This window comes from Trichosurus vulpecula, chromosome 4, assembly GCF_011100635.1.
Source record: "Trichosurus vulpecula isolate mTriVul1 chromosome 4, mTriVul1.pri, whole genome shotgun sequence".
Lineage (NCBI taxonomy): Eukaryota > Metazoa > Chordata > Mammalia > Diprotodontia > Phalangeridae > Trichosurus > Trichosurus vulpecula.
In genome coordinates, this window is record NC_050576.1 from 37,759,884 (window position 1) to 37,779,321 (window position 19,438).

The following is a 19,438-nucleotide window of genomic DNA, read 5'->3' on the forward strand; positions in this document are numbered from 1 at the left end:
TTCAGTTTCTTAGGAAATAAGTTATTTTAGTCCTTTTTTTCTTTGTCTTCTCTATCTGTCACAAGTAACAGTCCTTCTAGAATATATCTGTAAAATGCAGTTTTCGCACAGACTCTTCATAAAATTCTTTTATAGTATTTCTTCATAAAGTAACAGTTAAGACAGTTCTAACAAGAAAGAAATTTCCCCTTATCTTTTTTCTCTCTTTTTTCTTCATGGCTTTCACATAGATACTCATATATCAAAATTAAATCCACACATACTTTCCTTGACTCCATAGGGAGAAACACCTCCTAGAATGACAATTGTGACTGCAACTCCACACTGCCATCCAAAACTACTCTTCTCACCATTACATTTGACCCTTAAGGATATAGTGACAGCATATGTAATCTTTTTTGGAGAGCTTAGTGAAACAGATGTTATAGCATCCTGTAATGAAAACTTGAAAAGTCACAGTTTAATAGAAAACTTTGATTTGTGTAATTTTAAAAATTTGAAATGCCTTCCTAAAATGCAAGTTATATTAGTTATGAAATTATCATACCTTAATTTGATGCAGTTACTACCAGTACCTTAGCAATGGGAGTAAATTTGCCAGCCCATCTAGTAGTTATAAAATCCACAATGCACTACGCTGGAGGAGTGTTTGAAGAATACAGTGAATCAGATATTCTGCAAATGATTGGTAGAGCTGGCCGTCCTCAAGTAAGTGATTCTGCTTCATTTATACTATTTTAAAGAAGGTTTAGTTCTACTTGTTTTTCAGTGTACAAAAGATTTAAAAGATTAGACTAGGTTTTTAGGTTGTTCATATGATATTTGTCATGCTATTGTTTGATAAATTTGATTGAGAAAGTATGGATTAAGGCAAGATTGGAAAAAAATTTTTAAAAAGCACTTTCAACCTAGTTGCTCCCAAATTCACCTGCTTGTTCCCTAAAAAAACACGGTAACCCTAGGTTTTCTCTTTCTCCATTCGTTATTTAAATTGAGGGATAGTGGCAACAGTAAAAGATTCCTATGGTATAGTAGAAAATAAAAGTAGGCCTTTTAGCATTATAAGAGAAAAAAAAAGACTTTGTTTTATAAGGAATTATTGCAGCATTTGTCTGCTGCTTTCCTTGAAGCTCAGCATTTGAACAGAACAACTGCACTGAAGTTCACAAGGTGTATGTGGTTCTCTCTATACACATGTGTTTGATCACTGCCACCTTCCATACGGAGAGCTCACAGCTTTTGTACCAAGGTACAAGAGTTTCAGATAATGGATCGTGCATAAGAGTGTTTCTAGGAGCTCTTGATTACTTACAGAGCATGCAGGACTAACTGAAAGAGAGATCAGATTGGTTTTGGAATTCTGTTGTATTATTCTGGAGGGTTAACATAAGGATGCTGCTTCTCTGGGTCTTTTGTAGTTCGACACAACAGCCACTGCAGTTATCATGACTAGGTTAAGTACAAGGGAGAAGTACGTGCAGATGCTAACTGGCACGGACACCATAGAAAGCAGGTACGGCGGAGACAAACAGACTTTCCAAAGATAGTCACATTGAAAGTTGCTTTCTTTCTTCTCGTGTGTTCAAATGTAACTTTGTTTTGAAAAAAGAAATTTGTCAAGTTTTTGAGAATTAACTAAGTTTATTCTGCATTACAGAAAGACTTAAGGGTTTTGGCAGTTCTTTAGGGAATTTGTCAATTTCCTATTTAACTTAGTTGAATACTAAACAACCCAATAGAAAATCTGTGTGTTCTCCTGGGAATTTGGTAGTGAGTACAGGGCAATAATTTCATTGAGGAATTTTTTCCCCCTCTCTTCAATTCCTACTCATAGGATATCATAGGCATAGCTACTAAAAAAGAGAAAAAAGAAAAAGAATATATTTATTTTCTTTATTTCACTACGTATCTGTAAGATTTTTAAAAAATTTTATAGTATTTGTGACTTGCTATCAAAAGATCTGTTGCAGATCCAAGTTTTTTTGTTTTGTTTTGTTTATTATTGCTCTGGATTTTTCCCTTACAACAATATGCCTTCTAGTCTATGCAAGACAGCAGAATCCACCAATTTAAGCTGAGCAGACTCTTCACTCTTAATAATTAATTTTGGCCTTTTATTATGAACTATCATTGAAATGACAATAAGGAGTACATTGTAATTTCTAACATTGAAAAGGAGTTTTGTCCCCAACTTGTGTTGTTAATGGCGTGTTTATCTTTTTACTTAGTTTGCACAGGCACCTAATTGAGCATTTAAATGCAGAAATAGTGCTGCGTACCATCACAGATGTCAATGTAGCTTTGGAATGGATACGATCAACCTTGCTTTACATCAGAGCCTTGAAAAATCCAGCTCATTATGGTTTGTTATTACAAATCAAATATAATAAATAAGTATAGCTATAAGTTTTAAGTTGGTATGTATATTTCTACTATAGAGAATAGATTTTGATATTATTTACATGTACATTGTACACATTTGGTACTCTTCAATGGTAATTCAAAATGATAAATTATATTACCTATTTTCCTTATTCTTTCCTTTCAAATCATGTTTGAAACAGTAACATTAAAAAGGAAGTATAGACTTTTTAGGGAAAAATTCCAACTTTAATATTATCAAATGGCATTGAAATGAACATCTTTTAACATTCTCATGTTTTTTCTTTGCTTTCAGCATCAGCATGGAGTTCCAACTTCATGGTTGCTAGTTTTTCAGTTAATGTATAACATCAAAACATATGCTTATCATATTTTCATAGAGTATGTTTTCTGTTAACATTTGGTTTTATTTTATATTTAGTGACTCTTAGAATATTCTTTTATGTGGTAAATGGGATAAAATGAAAATGCTTATTTGCTGGATATCAATTAGAAACTTGGCCTGTGGATTACTGTGGACTACATTCTTAGAAAATATGAAATTTGATGTTTGAAAGTAAAAAGGTTAGCTTTCCAAATAAAGAGAACAGCAGTTTGCCATATGAATATTCATTCATTCTTCAAACATTTATTGGAAACCCACTGTTTTCAGGGTGTCATGCTAGGCGCTATAGGTGACAGAAATCATAAGATCAGAGATCATACATCTAGAGCTACAGGGACATTAGAGTTCAACTGTTGCTGGGCCTGTATGTAAAGCCTCTCTATCTCAAAGCCTTCAGGGGCCCAGAAAAACATCTGAGGAGGCAATGAAGAAGGCTCTAGTGGTACATCTTAAGGTACTCTTAATGCTTCAAGGAACCATGATTTTATTGGTGTGGGCATTCCCTCTACCAGTGCAGATTGCAATCCTTCTGTTTTGTTAAATAGTCTTTGAAGGTCACTCAGGCTGAAAAATTCATAAGCTGATGATGAGCCTTTCCACACTAGGAGGGTCCCAGGACAGCAGACACATAATCAATCTTTTCCAGCATGTGAGGGGTGGGGGTGATGGGAGTGGGGTGACCAGAGCATGGGTTTTCTTTAGACAACCCAGTGTTACTTCCACACCAGAATGAGCCATCCAAAGATGTTAGTAGAGTCTCCAGTAGAACTGTATTTTATGGTACCAGAACAACTAGCTAATAACATTTCTAATAGTATAAACTTAAATGTTACATATTTTCTTTGAAAATTGAGAAATAAAAAGTTATAGTTATGGTTTATATTTTAATAAAAGCTGCAAATTATTTCAAGATAAAAAGTTCATCCAAAAGAAAGAGTCAGCGTAGTAGCTATAGGCCTGGATTTAGAGTCAGAGGTATTGGGTTCTGATCCTGCTCTGGCACTTATCCCATTTGACTTTAGGTTGCTCATCCTGCTGTCCTCAGTTTTCTTAGGCACATTCATGAAATAAATGTTTGCTTGGGTTACTTCTGACTCTAAATCCTCCAATCAGATTCTGAAGGAACGTTAGGTCACATGGAAGGGATGTCATAGTTGTTATCTTTCTTTAAATGTAAGCCTCAGTTAAATTCAATGAGATCGTACATGTCCTTTATCATATCATCAATAAACCTGTTAAATAAACCTATTTTTTCTGTAGATAACTGAGTTACAAGCTTAACTCATGTGAAAAAGAAATGGAGATACTATATTTTATCTTTCTTGTCCTTCCTTTTACCACCTACAGATTTTCCGTCTGGACTGGACAAAAGTGGAATTGAATCAAAATTACAAGGTTAGTTTGTGTCTGGTTTGAGGGCAACGAGGTGATGCAGTAAATAGATAGAGTGCCGGGCCTGGTGTCAGGAAAATTCACCAGGCTTCAGATGCTTACTAGCTGTGTGACCCTGGGCAAGTCATTTAACCCTGTTTGCCTTAGTTTCCTCATCTGTAAAATAAGCTAGAGAAGGAAAAGGCAAACCACTCCAGTATCTTTGCCAAGAAAACCCCAAATAGGGTCACAAAGAGTCGGATATGACTGAAACGACTCAACGACAGCAAAGTTTGAAGGCCAGGAGATTGTTCCATGTAATTTTGTCTTTTTAAACAAAAGTACATTCTGTGAGGTTTTTATGGACTGAGTCATCTCATATAGACTGCAGTGTTTGTTTATTGACTGATTGATTTTCTGCACCTGGGATTTCACGAGTGTAGAGAAATCCAGGTGAGGAAACTTCCTCTCCCAATGGAATTGGGTAACTGTTCTGTAACTTCATGGTTTTGGAGAGCTGCCTCAGGCATCAAGAGCTTAACTGACTTTCCCAGGGTCACAGAATGAGTATTAGAAGCTGGACTCTAAGGCTGACTTTTATTCATTACAGCAGTCCAAAATTCATAATATCATCAACTACTGAAAAGGTCATTATTTTCTCTTTAAATTACTTCAGTAGTGACTATATGTCTTTAAAAATAAGAATACCTCTATTTGTATATAAATAAAGTTTCATTCATGCACCTTTTCTAAATAAGCTATATAATTTTTTTTTAAAAATTCTTAAATTTCTTTATGTCAAACTTATCTCTTTCAAAACCTGGCTGGTGAAGGTAGCCAGCACTCTTATTTTTTGATAATTTAATTCTTGTTGCAAATACAGTGCCAACTATAATATATAATATAATTTAATTCCCTTTCCCCCATATGCTCAAATCATGAATATGTGTTATATCCTAGTTATCAACCAATAAGTACTTAGTTAGCAATGATATCGATATCAAGAGCACTATTTATTGCATTTTAGCCAGTATGTAAAATTGTTTCATGCTACCAGGAATAAGTAGGCAACTTTAATTTATTTTCAGCCTGGCTGTACATTTATTTATATACATTATACATATGGCAAATAAAAATGCAGCGTTAGGAATAAAAATGAAATTTTCAAGTACATAAAGCTTCTTTCTGCGTGTGGAAATTAAATATACCATAACAGCATTTAAAATGCTAGTGTTGGAAGGCTTCACACTTGCCTCATTGAGTGGCTATCAGGCTTTTCCTTCATAGTTGTAATGTAGTCACATTTTACCGGGGGTTTATTTTTAACTTGTTTGATGTCTTGTTTAAATAGACTTTTCCTGTATTGAAAATAGTTACTATAGTATAACCTTGTCTATAGATAAGGCAGTGCAACCATGAGAAAATCTATCTAGTTGGGAAAGATGCCCTGCTCCTTACCCCTGGTGCCACATGTGAGTAGGAGGATCTGGCTGGCTCCTTCTCCATTCCACTCTTCTTGGCTTGTTCCCATCAAGCAAAGTGTACATTTTTCCAGGGCAAGGATCTTGTCATTTTTTCTCTTTGTCTCCTCAGCATGAAGATTTCTCCTTTCACAAATATATTTAAAATGGATTCTTGCTATATTGTTCCTTTGACTCAAGTCAGTAGCAGTGCTTGGCATTCAGCTTGTCTCCTTTTGTTATTTGCTACCTCATGGATGGACAGTTTTCATTTTTAATGTTTCAATTGCGTATTTTCTTCTTGTGCTCAATGCAGAGGATCTATGTTCTCTCCATATTATTATTTACATGTTATGAGATAAATGTGAATATTATAACGTGACACTGGGTATCTCCCTTGCTAAGGCAGAACTCAATGATCTGAAACATGTTTGAATTAAATGAAACATTTTCCTGTGAATCCATCTCTGCCCGTCTGTAATAATTTATTCCTTTCAAAAACATTGGGATATGTGCATAGAATCAAGCAAAAACTTATATGGCTAAAAAACCTAAATAAATTCTAAGTAGAGCCCCTTAAATCTGGTCAGATATAAGTAAATAGAAGACTCCTATTAATAAGATTACAATAAAAATTCCTTTCTAACATAGGCGTATATTCAATGCAAAACCATGCTAGTGAAATGCTGGTCATGGAATTAGAAGTCGTCATTACCATGGCAACTGAATTGCAGTTATTTATATTTATATATACACAAATATATAACATTTTAAATCATGTATTCTGCCAGTCTTATGTCGACTTATTTCTCAAAATTAACAAATACATATGTGGCACACAATTTAACCTTTTTCCTGAATTTTGTAGAATCAAAGGATTTTATAACTGCAAGGAATCTAAGAGATCATCTAGTTTAACTTTCTCCTTTTTCAGACGAAAACAAGAAATTAGGCGGCAGTGTGGTACAGTGGGCAGAGCACTGGGCTTGGAGTCAGAAAGACCTGGATTTCAATCCCGCCTCAGACACTTATTTAAATGTGTGACTCTGGGCATATCACTTAGACTCTGTCTGCTTCAGTTTCCTTATCTGTAAAATGGAGACAATAATAACACAACTCCCAGGGCTGTGAGGAGCCCATTGTGAGCCTTAAATTGCTATAGATATGTCACGTCGTCACAGCTGTTGTCATCATCATAGTAGTAGTAGTAATAAATAAAATATTTTTTGTATTTTACAGGGTTTCTTTGCTTTGAAATATTATAATATCCCAACTTTATTGTATGTAATACTATATTTCCTATGTATTTTTATTTACTGCTAAAATTTTGTTTTGATTCCTGCACTAAAAATAAACTATATTTTCATTACCTCAACAGAATTGTGTTTGAAAAATTTGAATGATTTATCTTCTGTCAACCTGATAAAGATGGACGAAGATGTTAATTTCAAATCAACTGGTAATGTTTACTTACTTTTTCATTACAGAGAGTCGATTTCATGCCTTTACAGATTTATAAAAATGGATAGATGTACGTTTGGTACATGACTTAGAATTTTCTTTGTGGCATTCCATCCATTAATGTAAATTTTAAGTCAGTTTTACCTGAAGATGAAACTAGAAATTTATTAAGCTAATTTTAGCTGATATTACGATCTCCATTCTCCATGCCTGTTATCTTCAGAAGCAATGTTGTATAGACTCTATGCACAGGGAAGACTTGGGTGGAGAGCTGCTGAAGTCCATTTACAAAGTTGACTAAAACCATCAGTTGAGTGGCAGATTGATAGTTTTAAGGTTCCTTACTGCTTACGCCCTCCCCTCTGCCAGATATTTTTGTGCGAATTAGAATGACCAAAGCCTTTATTGTACCAGTGCTACAGTTCCCTGTCACAGAATGTCTGAGTTGAAAGGAACTTTAGAGATCATCCCTTTTAACCTGTAGATGTACGGCAATCCCTCTACATTTCTTATAAGTGGTTATTTGACCTTTACTTGAATCCACTACCTCCCATGGCAACTTGTTCCGCCCTTGAACACCTCTAACCTTACAAAGTTTTTCTACACATCATACCTAAATGTTTGTAACTTCTACCCATGCATCCTAGTTCTTTTTGAACCAGGGCAGGTCTAGCTCTTCTGCCATATGACAGTGCTTTGGAAAGCAAAATCATGTTCTAAGTCTTCTCTTCTTCAGACTCACTGTCCCTATTCCCTTCAATTGATTTTTATATGGCATGTCTTTGGTTCCCTTACCATCCAGGTCATCATCCTGAGTAAACTTTGGCTTTTTGATGTCCTTAAAATGTAAATATTATAAACGTAGGCAACATAAATACTGAGCATGTACTCCAGATGTGATCAGATAAAGCAGAATACGGTGAGACTATTACTTTGCCCATTGGGGACATTCCGCTCTCTTACTGTGGCCAAAGGTAACACTAGCATTGTGGCTTCTGTGTCACAATTTTGAATCAGATTGAGGTTGTAATTGTCTAGCCACACCTCTCCCATTTTATACTTAGGCAGCTGGTGAACATATTTATCCCTAATAAATTTTATATTCAGAGCTCTGAATATTTATTCTTTCGTTTGTCTTTTTTGCTCACGCTTATTTTCTTCTATTTGTTTTTGTTTCTACTAATCTGAGTCTATTCTTCTCCCAGCTCTGTCTTCCCTGATACCCAACCCATTTCCAAGTTCCTTGAATTTATGCTTCTTGTGTCATTCTCTTTGATTCTTTTATTCTTTATTTACCCTTTACTTTTCCCAGGCAGATAGAGTGCATTCCCTACTCCTGCTTCCCCATCCATCCCGCTGTTCCAGCCATACTAACTTGTATTGTCTCTTTCTAAGAAATGTCATTTTTCATTCACTTCTTTTCTTATGATTCTCTATAATATCCTCCCAAGAATATTAACTGTCAATGGAGGCACCCAAGTGCAGTGGAAATGCTGCATAACCTTAGACCAGGAGGCCTAGTCCCATGTCATTGCTTATCCCTTTGATGACCTGCTACCTTCCCTTTGAATCCACTGTTCAACTCTATCCAAGGCTTCCAGCTACCCAACCACTTCTTCCCTGTAATAGGGATTTACTCCCACAAAGTACAACTCTGTCTTATAGAAATTGATCTTCAGAAGTGTCCACATAATCCCTCTCCCCTAGAGGAGTTGCAGCGCCACTGCCATGCCTCACCCTGGCCTTCTTTGTGGCATATTTCATGTTGTTGTTCAATCATTCCCTTCTGGTTTTCTGAGGTCCAAGTAACTTCAGATAATATAAAGGCAGATGGAAGTCATGTTTTCATGAGTGATTTTAAGATATCAGATTTAACCTAGAAAACAGATTTTATCTTAGATAGCTATATTTTTAAAGCATACACTTTTCAGAGAAGCAATTTAAATTCATCAAGGGAAGCTAGGTGCCCTCTTACTATCACCTTACTTATCTTACGAATCAACTCCCTATTAGTCATTTTTTGCCCTTGGAAGAGAAAATAAGCAGAATAAGTTGTTTTTCAGTTATCTTTTTTTTTTAAAAATGAAGTACATTGTAATATTTTCTTTCACTTATTATCATCTCATCATTGCTGAATTGTCTGCATTTTGGGACTCTTTTATTAATTTTTTTGGAGGGGACAAGGCAGGACAATTGGGGTTAAGTGACTTGCCCAAGGTCACACAGCTAGTAATTGTGTCAAGTATTTGAGGTCGAATTTGAACTCAAGTCCTCCTGACTCCAGGGCTGATTCCCTTACTCATTGGGCCACCTAGCTGCCCCTGCATTTTGGGATTCTTGTATCATTTGATGTGGTGAAGGGAGAGCTCACTCCTAAGAAATGTCTCATTCCACCATCTTCCCATGAGTCTGGCATACTTTTTTAGTCTAGGAGGCTGCTCCCACTCACTTTTTCTTGCTGTGAGGATTAAATGAGTAGAAAGTACTTGGTAAATCACAAATCCATATGTAAATATCTACTATTAATATTTTAAAATGTTTTTTTGTTTACCATTCTATCATTTTGTTCTAATCATGAGCCCGATTCCACCAAGTGTTGGTGACACTATGAGATTGTATTTATTTTTTTAACTTAAACCTTTTTTTCAATTAGCAAGCATTTAATTTCTTCCCCTTCCTAGCTCTCCCATTGGGGGAAAGAAAAAGAAAACAAAACCTTTGTAACAAATATGCATACTCAAACAAAATGAACTCTTAGATTAGTCATGTCCCAAAGTGTGCATCCCATTCTGTACCTTGAATCTATTCTCTTTTAAGAGGTGAGTAGCATGTTTCATCTTTGGCCTTCTGGAATTATGCTTTGTCCCAGCCTTGATATATGATTGTATTTACCTTGAGATAAAATTTCAAGTTCACCCAGTTTCTTATAGCTTATAATCATCTGGTGCCATAAATAATGGTCCTGATCTGCTTACCTGTTATTTCTACCTGAGAATTGCTGAGTTTCTTTTCTGATGGCTACTTCCTTCTCTCTTTCATTTGTTATTCTCCAAACTATCCTATTTTACAATGTTCACACAGTTTTCTCTTCCCTCTCCAATTTCAATTTAGAGCCCTCTTGATTAGAAATAGGTTAATCTCTTCTTGTGAAGCATATTTCTTTTTGTCTTTGTGAGGTGGATGCCTTTCTTTACCAGTGCCTATCTCCCTGTTAAGTTATGAAAACAAAATCTTGAAATTTTCAAGCAATCAGCTGGTAGATGCCTAATTCTCCATGACTTGCCCATTTCCAAAGTCATGACTTTCAGGTCCTTCAGCTTTTGACTAAGAAAGTCCTCTGGAATGCGTTCCAGGTGTGTTTTGACTATATCATTTGTTCCTTTGTGAATCAATAGAAGTGGATTCAGTTAGTGGATTTGATGAAAGTCCCATTTAACTGAGGTGTAGTTTACACATAGCCCTTCAGTAAGGAGTCATGCACCCCACCTTATCTTCCTCCTGGGGGAGGTTACTTCCACTTGCTAATGAGTATATATTTCTTTCAGTCTTTCATGGACTATGAAGTGTTTTTACTTCTTCAGATCTAAAATCACTTTCCATAGGAGGAGCTTCAGATGTGTGGTATAGCTATCATTTCTTCTTCTTTTCTTTCGATGGTGTCACACTCTTCCATTTGCCAGCTTTATTTTGAGGTCTGATTTCCTTCTATCCTTAGGCAAGTGAGGTGGTGAAGTAGATAGACTTCTGGGCTTGGAGTCAGGAAGATTCAAGTTCACATCTAGCCCCATACACTTATTAGCTGTGGGACCCTAGGCAAGTCATTTAACTGATGCCTGCCTCAGTGTTCTCAGCTGTAAGATGGGAATAGTAATAGCCCCTACCTTCCCGGGCTGTTATCAGGATCAAATGAGATATTTGTAAAGTGCATAGCACAGGGTCTGCCACGTAGTGTTCTTGGTGATTTGTTTCAGTCACATCTGACTCTTTGTGACGTCATTTGGAGTTTTCTTGGCAAAGATATTGGAGTAGTTTGCCATTTCCTTCTCCAGCTCATTGATAAATGCTTGTTCCCTTCTCCTTACAAAAATTTTTGTTCTGATTTTTTTTCCCTTTGTTATTTCTTTCATGCTTTTAAGGAACCTTTCTTACTCTCCGTGAAGCCAACCCACAGAGAGAATTTTCTCTCAACCTTGTATCCTTAGTAGGGAGACTAGGTTGCACTGGTATCGGATCTAAATTGGTGACCACCTCCAGAAAGTCACTCCAGCACTGGTACTTCCTGGGTTAAAAGGCAAATTAACAATCCTTTACACTTCCTATACATAAAGGCCACACTGATTTTCTGGAGCTCTAAAACTGAGGCTTCTGTGAAATGTTCTGAAGCTTTCTTTTTGTGCTTTTCTCTTCCCCATTCCTCCTCTCCCATCTTACCTGCATCTTACTGCTGCCCCCTCCACCTTTGCAGGAGTATTAATAATTAGTCATTGATGAGCCTTTCAAGGGGTTGATATATCAACCCACACTATCATGATATTGTGATTTAGTGGATAGAGAGCCAGAAAGGCCAGGCTTCCTCTCTTGCTTTTAACATGTATTAACCATCCACCCTGGGCACTCCTGATACCAATAAAATGGCAGATCCAGGACTTTTCCCTGTCAGGTGCTAAATTCCTTCCTCCTTTCCCAAACACTGCAGCACCTATAAACATGCCCCATCCTGGGGACAGCTTGTTTATTAACCCCTTCCTAGGTGTCTTCCATGCCTCTTCACCAAGCTCCAGAGGGTTCGTTGATGTTCTGTATGTGTATCTAACTCATGCCCAGAGAACTATAACCCCTCCTAGCTAGATTCTCTTTTTCCAATGATTTCTCACTCTAATGCTGGAGAGCTTTCTCCATACATACACACATTTGTGCACATATATGCATGTACATACACATATGTATATTATACATATGTATGCATATATACATATTCATTACATTTTCTATTTCATATCATTGAAGAACCCTGAGTGTTGTTTTTAAGATCACATCTGAATGCTTCAGAGTAGCATTCAGGATTCTGCTCTTTCATAGTAAAGGAAGTAGACTGCTACTTTGACTTTAATTCTAACTCCTAAGAAAGGAGCTGGGTGATGATGTGGAAAGGATGGGAACCTTGAGAGAAAGTAGAGGTTTTTACTTCCTTTGTGTCCTCCAAGCCTTGCTCTGGTAGGCATGTGGTAGGTGTTAAATAAATGTTCATTGAATTGTTTAAAAGGCACATTGTCTATCTGCTTAACAAAATGCTTGGTTTTCCCCTCTTTTCTTGCAGAAGCAGGAAGATTAATGGCATGGTATTATATCACATTTGAGACAGTGAAGAAATTTTGTGCAATTAAGGGAACAGAAACTTTATCAGAACTGGTAATTTTATTTTAACAATAAAATAAGCCTATAAATGTGATACAAAACCATTTAAAACATAGTTATGTACAATATTAGCTTTTGTTTGCTTTGTTCAGTTCGGTTCTTAGTAAAGAAGCAAAATATTTAATATATATGAGCGCTGATTGCAATCTTTTCCTGTAAAAAGTATGTTTTTCCTCCTCCAAAAGAGTCTTTACTTAAGTACGTCATCCTTATGGTGGGATGAATGAGCATGTTACTTACTCCCTGCTGGCATCCTGCCCCTGCCTATCAGTGCTAGCTTGAAGTAGAAGAGGGTCAAAAAGGGGAAACTGGTAATAGTAGAATTGATGCAGGAGCAGATGTTGATGGGGACAGTGTGCTGAAAACAGCAGGAATGGAGTTGGAAACAACAACAGCAGGAGCAGCGTGGAGGGGAGGATGTATGTTTGCAGGCGTGGTAGGCTCCTTTACTGGTTCTGACCTAACTTCTTCGGGATGTGGATATTTTTGTAGAAGAGATGCCTGTTACCCTCATCCTGAACAACTAACTCCTAAGTCTTTTTTTACCAGGGAAAGAATTATGTTGCAAACAGGATTAGCATGTCATTAGATAGCAGGATGTATAATTTAATGGAAAGGAGGTGGAGAGTTGCCATTTTAATCCTAATGCCTTTCATAATAAAGAAAGAAGAAAACCATAAGCAAAAAATCAATCATACACAATAAAAGATTATTTCTGCATAAATCACTTTCTAGGAAAAATATTTTCTAATAAAGTCCAAGAGCATCTTCCAGCTGCAGCTAAAGTGAATGGTTTTGTGCAATATAAGTTGGAGCAAAAGCTTGTTTTCCCCTTTAAATAATTTATGCTGTGTTTTCACTAACAAAATTATCTGCATGTTTCAGCAGCTATATTAATAATTTGTCATAGCTTTACTTGCCGAGTAGGAAACTGATTTGTATAGAAATTTTAACTGCATCTCTAATCAGTCCAAAGGCATCAGTGACATAATTAAATGAGAAAATTTAGCAGCAGGGAGGAGGCATGTTTGAGTGGAAAGGTCGCTGGCCTCAGAGTTAGCATACCTGAGTTCTACCTTAGATCTCTCCATATGGCTTTGGGAAAGTCACAGGATATGCAAGGTATTGTAAAAGGAGGAGAGAAATCTCTCCCTCTCTCTGGCCTTGGGGTTTGGATTGGGAAAGTATGATGGTGGGGAAGCTGGCAGCTGGCTCCTGCCCCAAATGAAGCTTTGGGTTCAGAGTAAGCAAAACTGGCACCTAAACATAAAGGGTGTGGGCTGGTCAGAAGGGCCTCTGGCACTCAAATGAGATGCTACCAAGAATATGTCTGTCAAGTTGAAACCCTCAGTTATCAGCATGCCTAGAGGTATCATGAGTGGCTGGGGAGGAGATCGTGGAGAGACGCTGTCTAGCCACAGGGGAATGACATGAGCGAAAGCACTGATGCAGTCTGTTATCCAGTGTTAGTTGGATAATTATAGAAGGGGGTAGTAGATCTAAATATCCTTAGAGAAACAAAAGGAAGCAGTGAGTCTGTAATGGTGTTAGAGAAACTTTGATAACATTAGGGTATCCCAAAGCTGCATGAAGCAAAAGATGAGAAGAATTAGATAGTGATATTGATTGTTTTCTAATATTGAAATTTTATAGGTCACAATGATAGCCGGCTGTAAAGAATTTCTAGGTATACAGTTAAGAATAAATGAAAAGAAAACACTGAACACTCTAAATAAAGACCAAAACAAGATAACTATCAGGTACAGAGATTAAATATGTTTAACAATATATCCTTATTTAATTGAAGTGAACATTAGTAATGCACTGTCATATGTGTTTTATGTGCAGGTTTCCAATGGAAGGAAGAATAAAAACAAGAGAAATGAAAGTAAATTGGTAATGATACTCATTCATACTCTTCAGAATGATTATAGTTTCTGATTTATATTTGTGTTATCTGGGGGTTATTCTTACTTTGAACCTCTTTTTTATAATAATAAAAAATAATATATAATACTATGATACCTTGAAAATAGGGGTGAGGTAGGTAGAAGAAGTAAAGAAGTGAGGTGTACTTATGAAGAGAGCAGAAGACAAAAGTTTAAGTCATGGTTCTGACACAACATCTGTGAGACCTGAGGTAAGGTAGCTGGTAGTTCCCAGAGGGCAGTGCTTGCTTCCTGGAGTCAAATCTAGCTTCAGAACAGCTTGTTATTCCTGGGCAAATCACTTAATCTCTGCCTCAGTTTCCTCAGTTGTAAAACAGGGATAGTGGCACCTACCTCTTAGGGCTGTGGTAACAATCATTCAAATGAGATAGCAGAGTTAATAAAATCTTTCTCTAGGCTTCCTGGGGACAAGTCCTTAATCTCTTTGAACTTTACTCAGTTTTTACATCCATAAAGTGGCAATAATAATTCTTGTACAATCTATTCACAGTTGTGAGGAACTAAAAAATGGTGTATGCTCTGTTACTTCCTACTTTAGTTCTTGTGTGTATACAATTAAATTACAAGAAATCAGCTGTGTTTACACTTTGTATTAGCATAATTATTTGGCTAAGACATTTGGACTTTTTAGGCCTGTGGGCAATGGGTAGCCAATGAAGGAGTAACATAATGAAAACAATGTCTTAGGAAAATTCATCTCTATGTTATTATTAGTAAATGAGTAGGAGAGACATTTGAGAAACATTACAGAAGAAGCATAAATGGGATTGGTGACTAATTACATTTTCAGGTTGGGGAGTGGTTAAAGGAGATGTATTCAAAGATTTCTCCAAGGTATCCCACCTGCTCTTGGTTTTTGTGGCTCTACTCTTCTTCTTTGGCCTTTAGTAATCACCACTATGAAACCAAGCCTAGCCTCTAGTTTGCATTCTACTGGGGAAGACAATATGTGCATGTATAAGTATAGAATAAATACAAAGCCAATACACAGTAGCTTGGGAGGTATTAGCAGCTGGGAGGATCATGAAAGGCTTCACTTGGAAAGTGGAATTTTGCAAGGTAGAGTAGAGGAAGAAGTTCCTTCCAGGCCTGGGTGACCTTACATGCCCAGGCACAGAAACAGGAGATTGTGTATCTGTAATAGTAATTAGGGTGGGACTTTTTGCTGTTGACCTTTAATGATTCTGGCCTTTGTCTGAATGGGGCAGATAAAGTGGGATGTTTTTGTGTTTCTCAGCACTGAGACAATTGGGAGTCATTGATTTGTATCTGATGTGATACTGGGGGTGAGGTCAGGGCCCTCGGGGCCCTGAACAGGATATATAAATGCAGAGGTTTGCCAAGCTCTGAGCCACAGCAGGAGTGACTCTGGGCCAACCCAGAGCTCCCCAAACACTCAGATGTTGATAACTGTAAGTTGTATTTGGTCTGTAATTCAGGGTGCTGGTTTTTTCCCCTAAACTAAGTAAATGATATTTGTATGCTGGATTAAAGTAAGATTGTTAACCCCTTAATGTTGCTTTCCTTAGTACAGCAGATCAAAAGGACCTGGGCTTGCAATGTTCTGTGAGCTGGTTGTTGTTGGTTTTACACAACCACAGTAGCTGCTAGCTGAATTGTTGAAACAGTATCATGTATAATGAATAGCAAGGCACTTAAGATTGGACCATAGAGTACAGGAAGGGAATTGATATAGAGTGAGTATGGAAAGCTAGGTTGGGGTCAGATCGTGAAGGACTTTAACAGCCAAAGAGGAATTTTTATTTTTGTCCTAAGGGCAATACGGAGCTGCTAGAGTCTATTTAGTAGAAGAGTGACATGGTCAGATCTGATGGAGGAAACTTTGGCAGCTGTTTGGGAAATGGGTTGAAGTTGGGAAGCTGTTGTGCAAGGTCCTGGAATAACACAACACTCAATACCCAAGAAAGCAGCAGCAGGACTTTCCTTCCAGAAGTATACAGAACCCAGCCCTAAAATAAAGTCTCAAATCAGGACATAGGCTGAAAGAATAAATGAGCAAAAAAACACTTACCATTAAAAAGCTACTATGGTGATAGGGATGCTCCAGACAGCTCTCTTGGGATAACTTTTTCTGTTGAATTCTAGGTCCTGGGATCAAATCTATCCTTTCTCTGAATTCTCTGAAATCTGTTTTCCAGAAATCTTGGCCACGTGTCAGACTTTGCCTGGCTTTCCTATCCTCTATAACAGTTCTAAGGTGGACTAATCATTGTCTTAACCTCAGTAACCACTGGAGGAGAGTACAGTGCGATGGGAAGGGTGCTGACCCTGCAACTTAGTACTGTGACTGTGGACAAGTCACAGAATCTCCTTGACCTTCAGTATCATCTCATCTGTAAAATGCACAAGTTGGACTAGATGACCTCTAAGGTTCTTCCCATCTTCAGACTGTGATCCTATGTTTCTCCTTATTGGTTAAAATTGGGTCAATTGAAATTCTTCTTGTTATTTTCTCCATTTTTTAAAGAAGGAAGCAATGATTAAGGCATGTCAGAAATTGTCAGCCTTTCTATTCTTTGCAGGGAATGAGCTATGGCAAATTTCTGAATAGTTGGAATCCTCCCTAACTACTATATTATTCTTCTGTGATAGGCTAGAGATCTGTTTCCTGAACTCATCTATTTCCTCTTTCTGTCCAAGTGGTATTTAGTATAGTACTCTGACAACATTATTTATTTCTTCCTCCATCAATTCTCAACCAAATGCTCTGAAGAATGGTTCACTCCTCCAGTTCCTGGATTTCCTCATGTGAGTGTAGCCTCTTAATATACAATGCTGTTTCTCTACTCTATCAAACTATTCTGTTCCTTTTGAAAAAGGTATATTCTTCCCTGGTCATTTTCCAGGACCAAAAGCTCCTCATTCCTCTATTTTAAGCCCTGTTTCAGCAGTCCAAATCTTGTTTTTAGATCCCACCTTTCACCCACTATACACTTCCCAAATCTTCCGTTCTCTTCCATAACCCCTGCCTTCAGTTGGGAAGTGACAAAAATGTGGCCTGTGCCCTTGATGTTATCACTTTCTTGACTTTGTTTTTTTAATTTAATATTTTATTTTTCCCCAGTTACATGTAAGAACAATTTTCAACATTCATTTTTAAAATCGGGTTCTAAATTCTCTCCCCCTCTCCCCACCTCCCTATTGAGAAGGTGAGCAATTTGATATAGATTATACATCATCAATAATAATCATGAAAAACATATTTCTATATTAGTCATGTTGTAAAAGAAAACATAGACCAAAATGAAAACCCCAGAAAAATAAAGAAAGTAAGAAAGTATGCTTCAATCTGTATTCAGACTCACTCATCACTTGCTTGTTACTTTATACCGTATAGCAAGGCTTTCTGGATCACTTCTGGTAGTATCCTGTGTTCTCACAGAAAATCCTGACTATTAGGTGTGAAAAGTCTCCGGGTGTCACAGATGCTGCACATAGCTGTTACTCATGGCTGATTGAAAAAAGAGAACAATTTCCGAAGGTCCCTACAAAGTTTCCATTGTCCTCCCTGCTTCCTAGAATCAAGAACCTCATCCTATGTCTTTCTGATAGTTTTTGTAGCTCACTCTTACAGTAGATGCTGCGTCTTCTGTATCGAGTCCTGTTCATGCTGTCTTTTTGTTGGCATCTTACCCCAGTTATTCTTTAAAATAAAACTTACCTTTTGGCTTTGAGTTTCAGGATTTCTAGATGCAACTTCTGACCATATTTATGGTTCTCTCTCAGCTCAGCTTTTCTTCCTCTGTTGGTTTAATGTAGCCCCTAATTTTTTCCCTTGAAGAACTCACTACACATGATTCTGGATCAGCTTTTTTGTCTGTGTTTATTTTATTTGCAGTCAACAAGGCATACACCTCTTTTTTTTCCCATGGGAGAGCCCAGAAGCCTCATACAACTCACCCTCAACTCTGTTTTCTTCGTCATAAAGGTGTCCGCCATGGTGTTGTTTTCTAGAATACTTGATTCAACTAAACTTCGAAATATAATTAACTAATATTCAAGAAGTAATGTATATTTTAATGTACATTTTATCTATATGGTTTATTCTGGACCTAGAAGGTCTTGGGGGAAGTTCTAGTCTCTTTAGTTTTGGTCGTGATAGCTAGGGATGAGGGGCAGTGGCTCAGCCTCAGGCCTCTGTAGGTAAAATAGTTCTGGGTTGATTAACAAACAGGTATTTAAGGGTCCAAACAGCTCAGTTACTCAGAAATAGAAATAATACCACCAGTCTGAAGCTGTAGGAGGCTGCTATGTAATAGGAACATCTTCATATAGTATGAAACTCAGTCTGTCTATAACAGGGTATAATCCCCATCCTGAAATGCATTCCTGAGCCTTCCATTTCACTCCTACCTCAAGTTTCTGACAAAAAAGTGTGTCATTGGACAGCATTTCTTTGTTAATAGAGCTTTCACTATTAATTTCTTTAGGAATTTTTTATCTCCTTTTATTTTTTTTTAAATTTGAAAAAAAATCCAGAGAAAATTAATTCCTCTTTCCTGATTAATTTTGATGCAACTGCGGTCAACTCTCCATTTCCATCATCTTGCCACGTTGCTGCCACATGAGAAATATTGATTTCACTTTCAGTGTGATATTTACCCATATTGCCTGGCATTTGGCACATCCCACTATGACTCGTGTACTGCAGTGCACCTGTGCACCACTAGATGGAACTCACGCATCTTCGGGTGGCCGATTGCTGAGCTTCCTCCGCCGCCTCTGAAAGGTGTTTATAGAGCAATTCAAAGCAGCACCCTGCTCTTCAGCCAAGTGCACCCTCGTAATCAGTTTGCATTTGTAATTAGTCCTTAGCAAGTGCCTTTATTAAAAACTATATATGTCCACGTGTATGTATTATTTTCGTCGTTGTCGTTGTTATTATCGCATCTCAAACAGTGCCTGTGCAAACTGTGATTCTCACGGGAAGGTTTCCTAGTAACTTACTGTGATCAGTTTCTTCAGGCTGGGCTCGTGGACATTCCTCTGCCCTA

At 37.2% G+C, this 19,438-nt stretch overlaps 1 protein-coding gene across 1 annotated transcript in view; it reads left to right on the top strand.

Annotated features, from left to right (window-relative positions):
* The window catches only part of HFM1 (helicase for meiosis 1), a 198,532-nt gene that overhangs the window by 33,553 nt on the left and 145,541 nt on the right, over positions 1–19,438 (top strand). The window contains exons 15-22 of the mRNA XM_036755468.1: positions 563–708; positions 1,419–1,513; positions 2,229–2,362; positions 4,115–4,162; positions 6,977–7,057; positions 12,377–12,468; positions 14,128–14,234; positions 14,323–14,370. Coding sequence (XP_036611363.1) covers positions 563–708; positions 1,419–1,513; positions 2,229–2,362; positions 4,115–4,162; positions 6,977–7,057; positions 12,377–12,468; positions 14,128–14,234; positions 14,323–14,370 — 751 coding nt within the window. The remainder of the gene's footprint in view (positions 1–562; positions 709–1,418; positions 1,514–2,228; positions 2,363–4,114; positions 4,163–6,976; positions 7,058–12,376; positions 12,469–14,127; positions 14,235–14,322; positions 14,371–19,438) is intronic.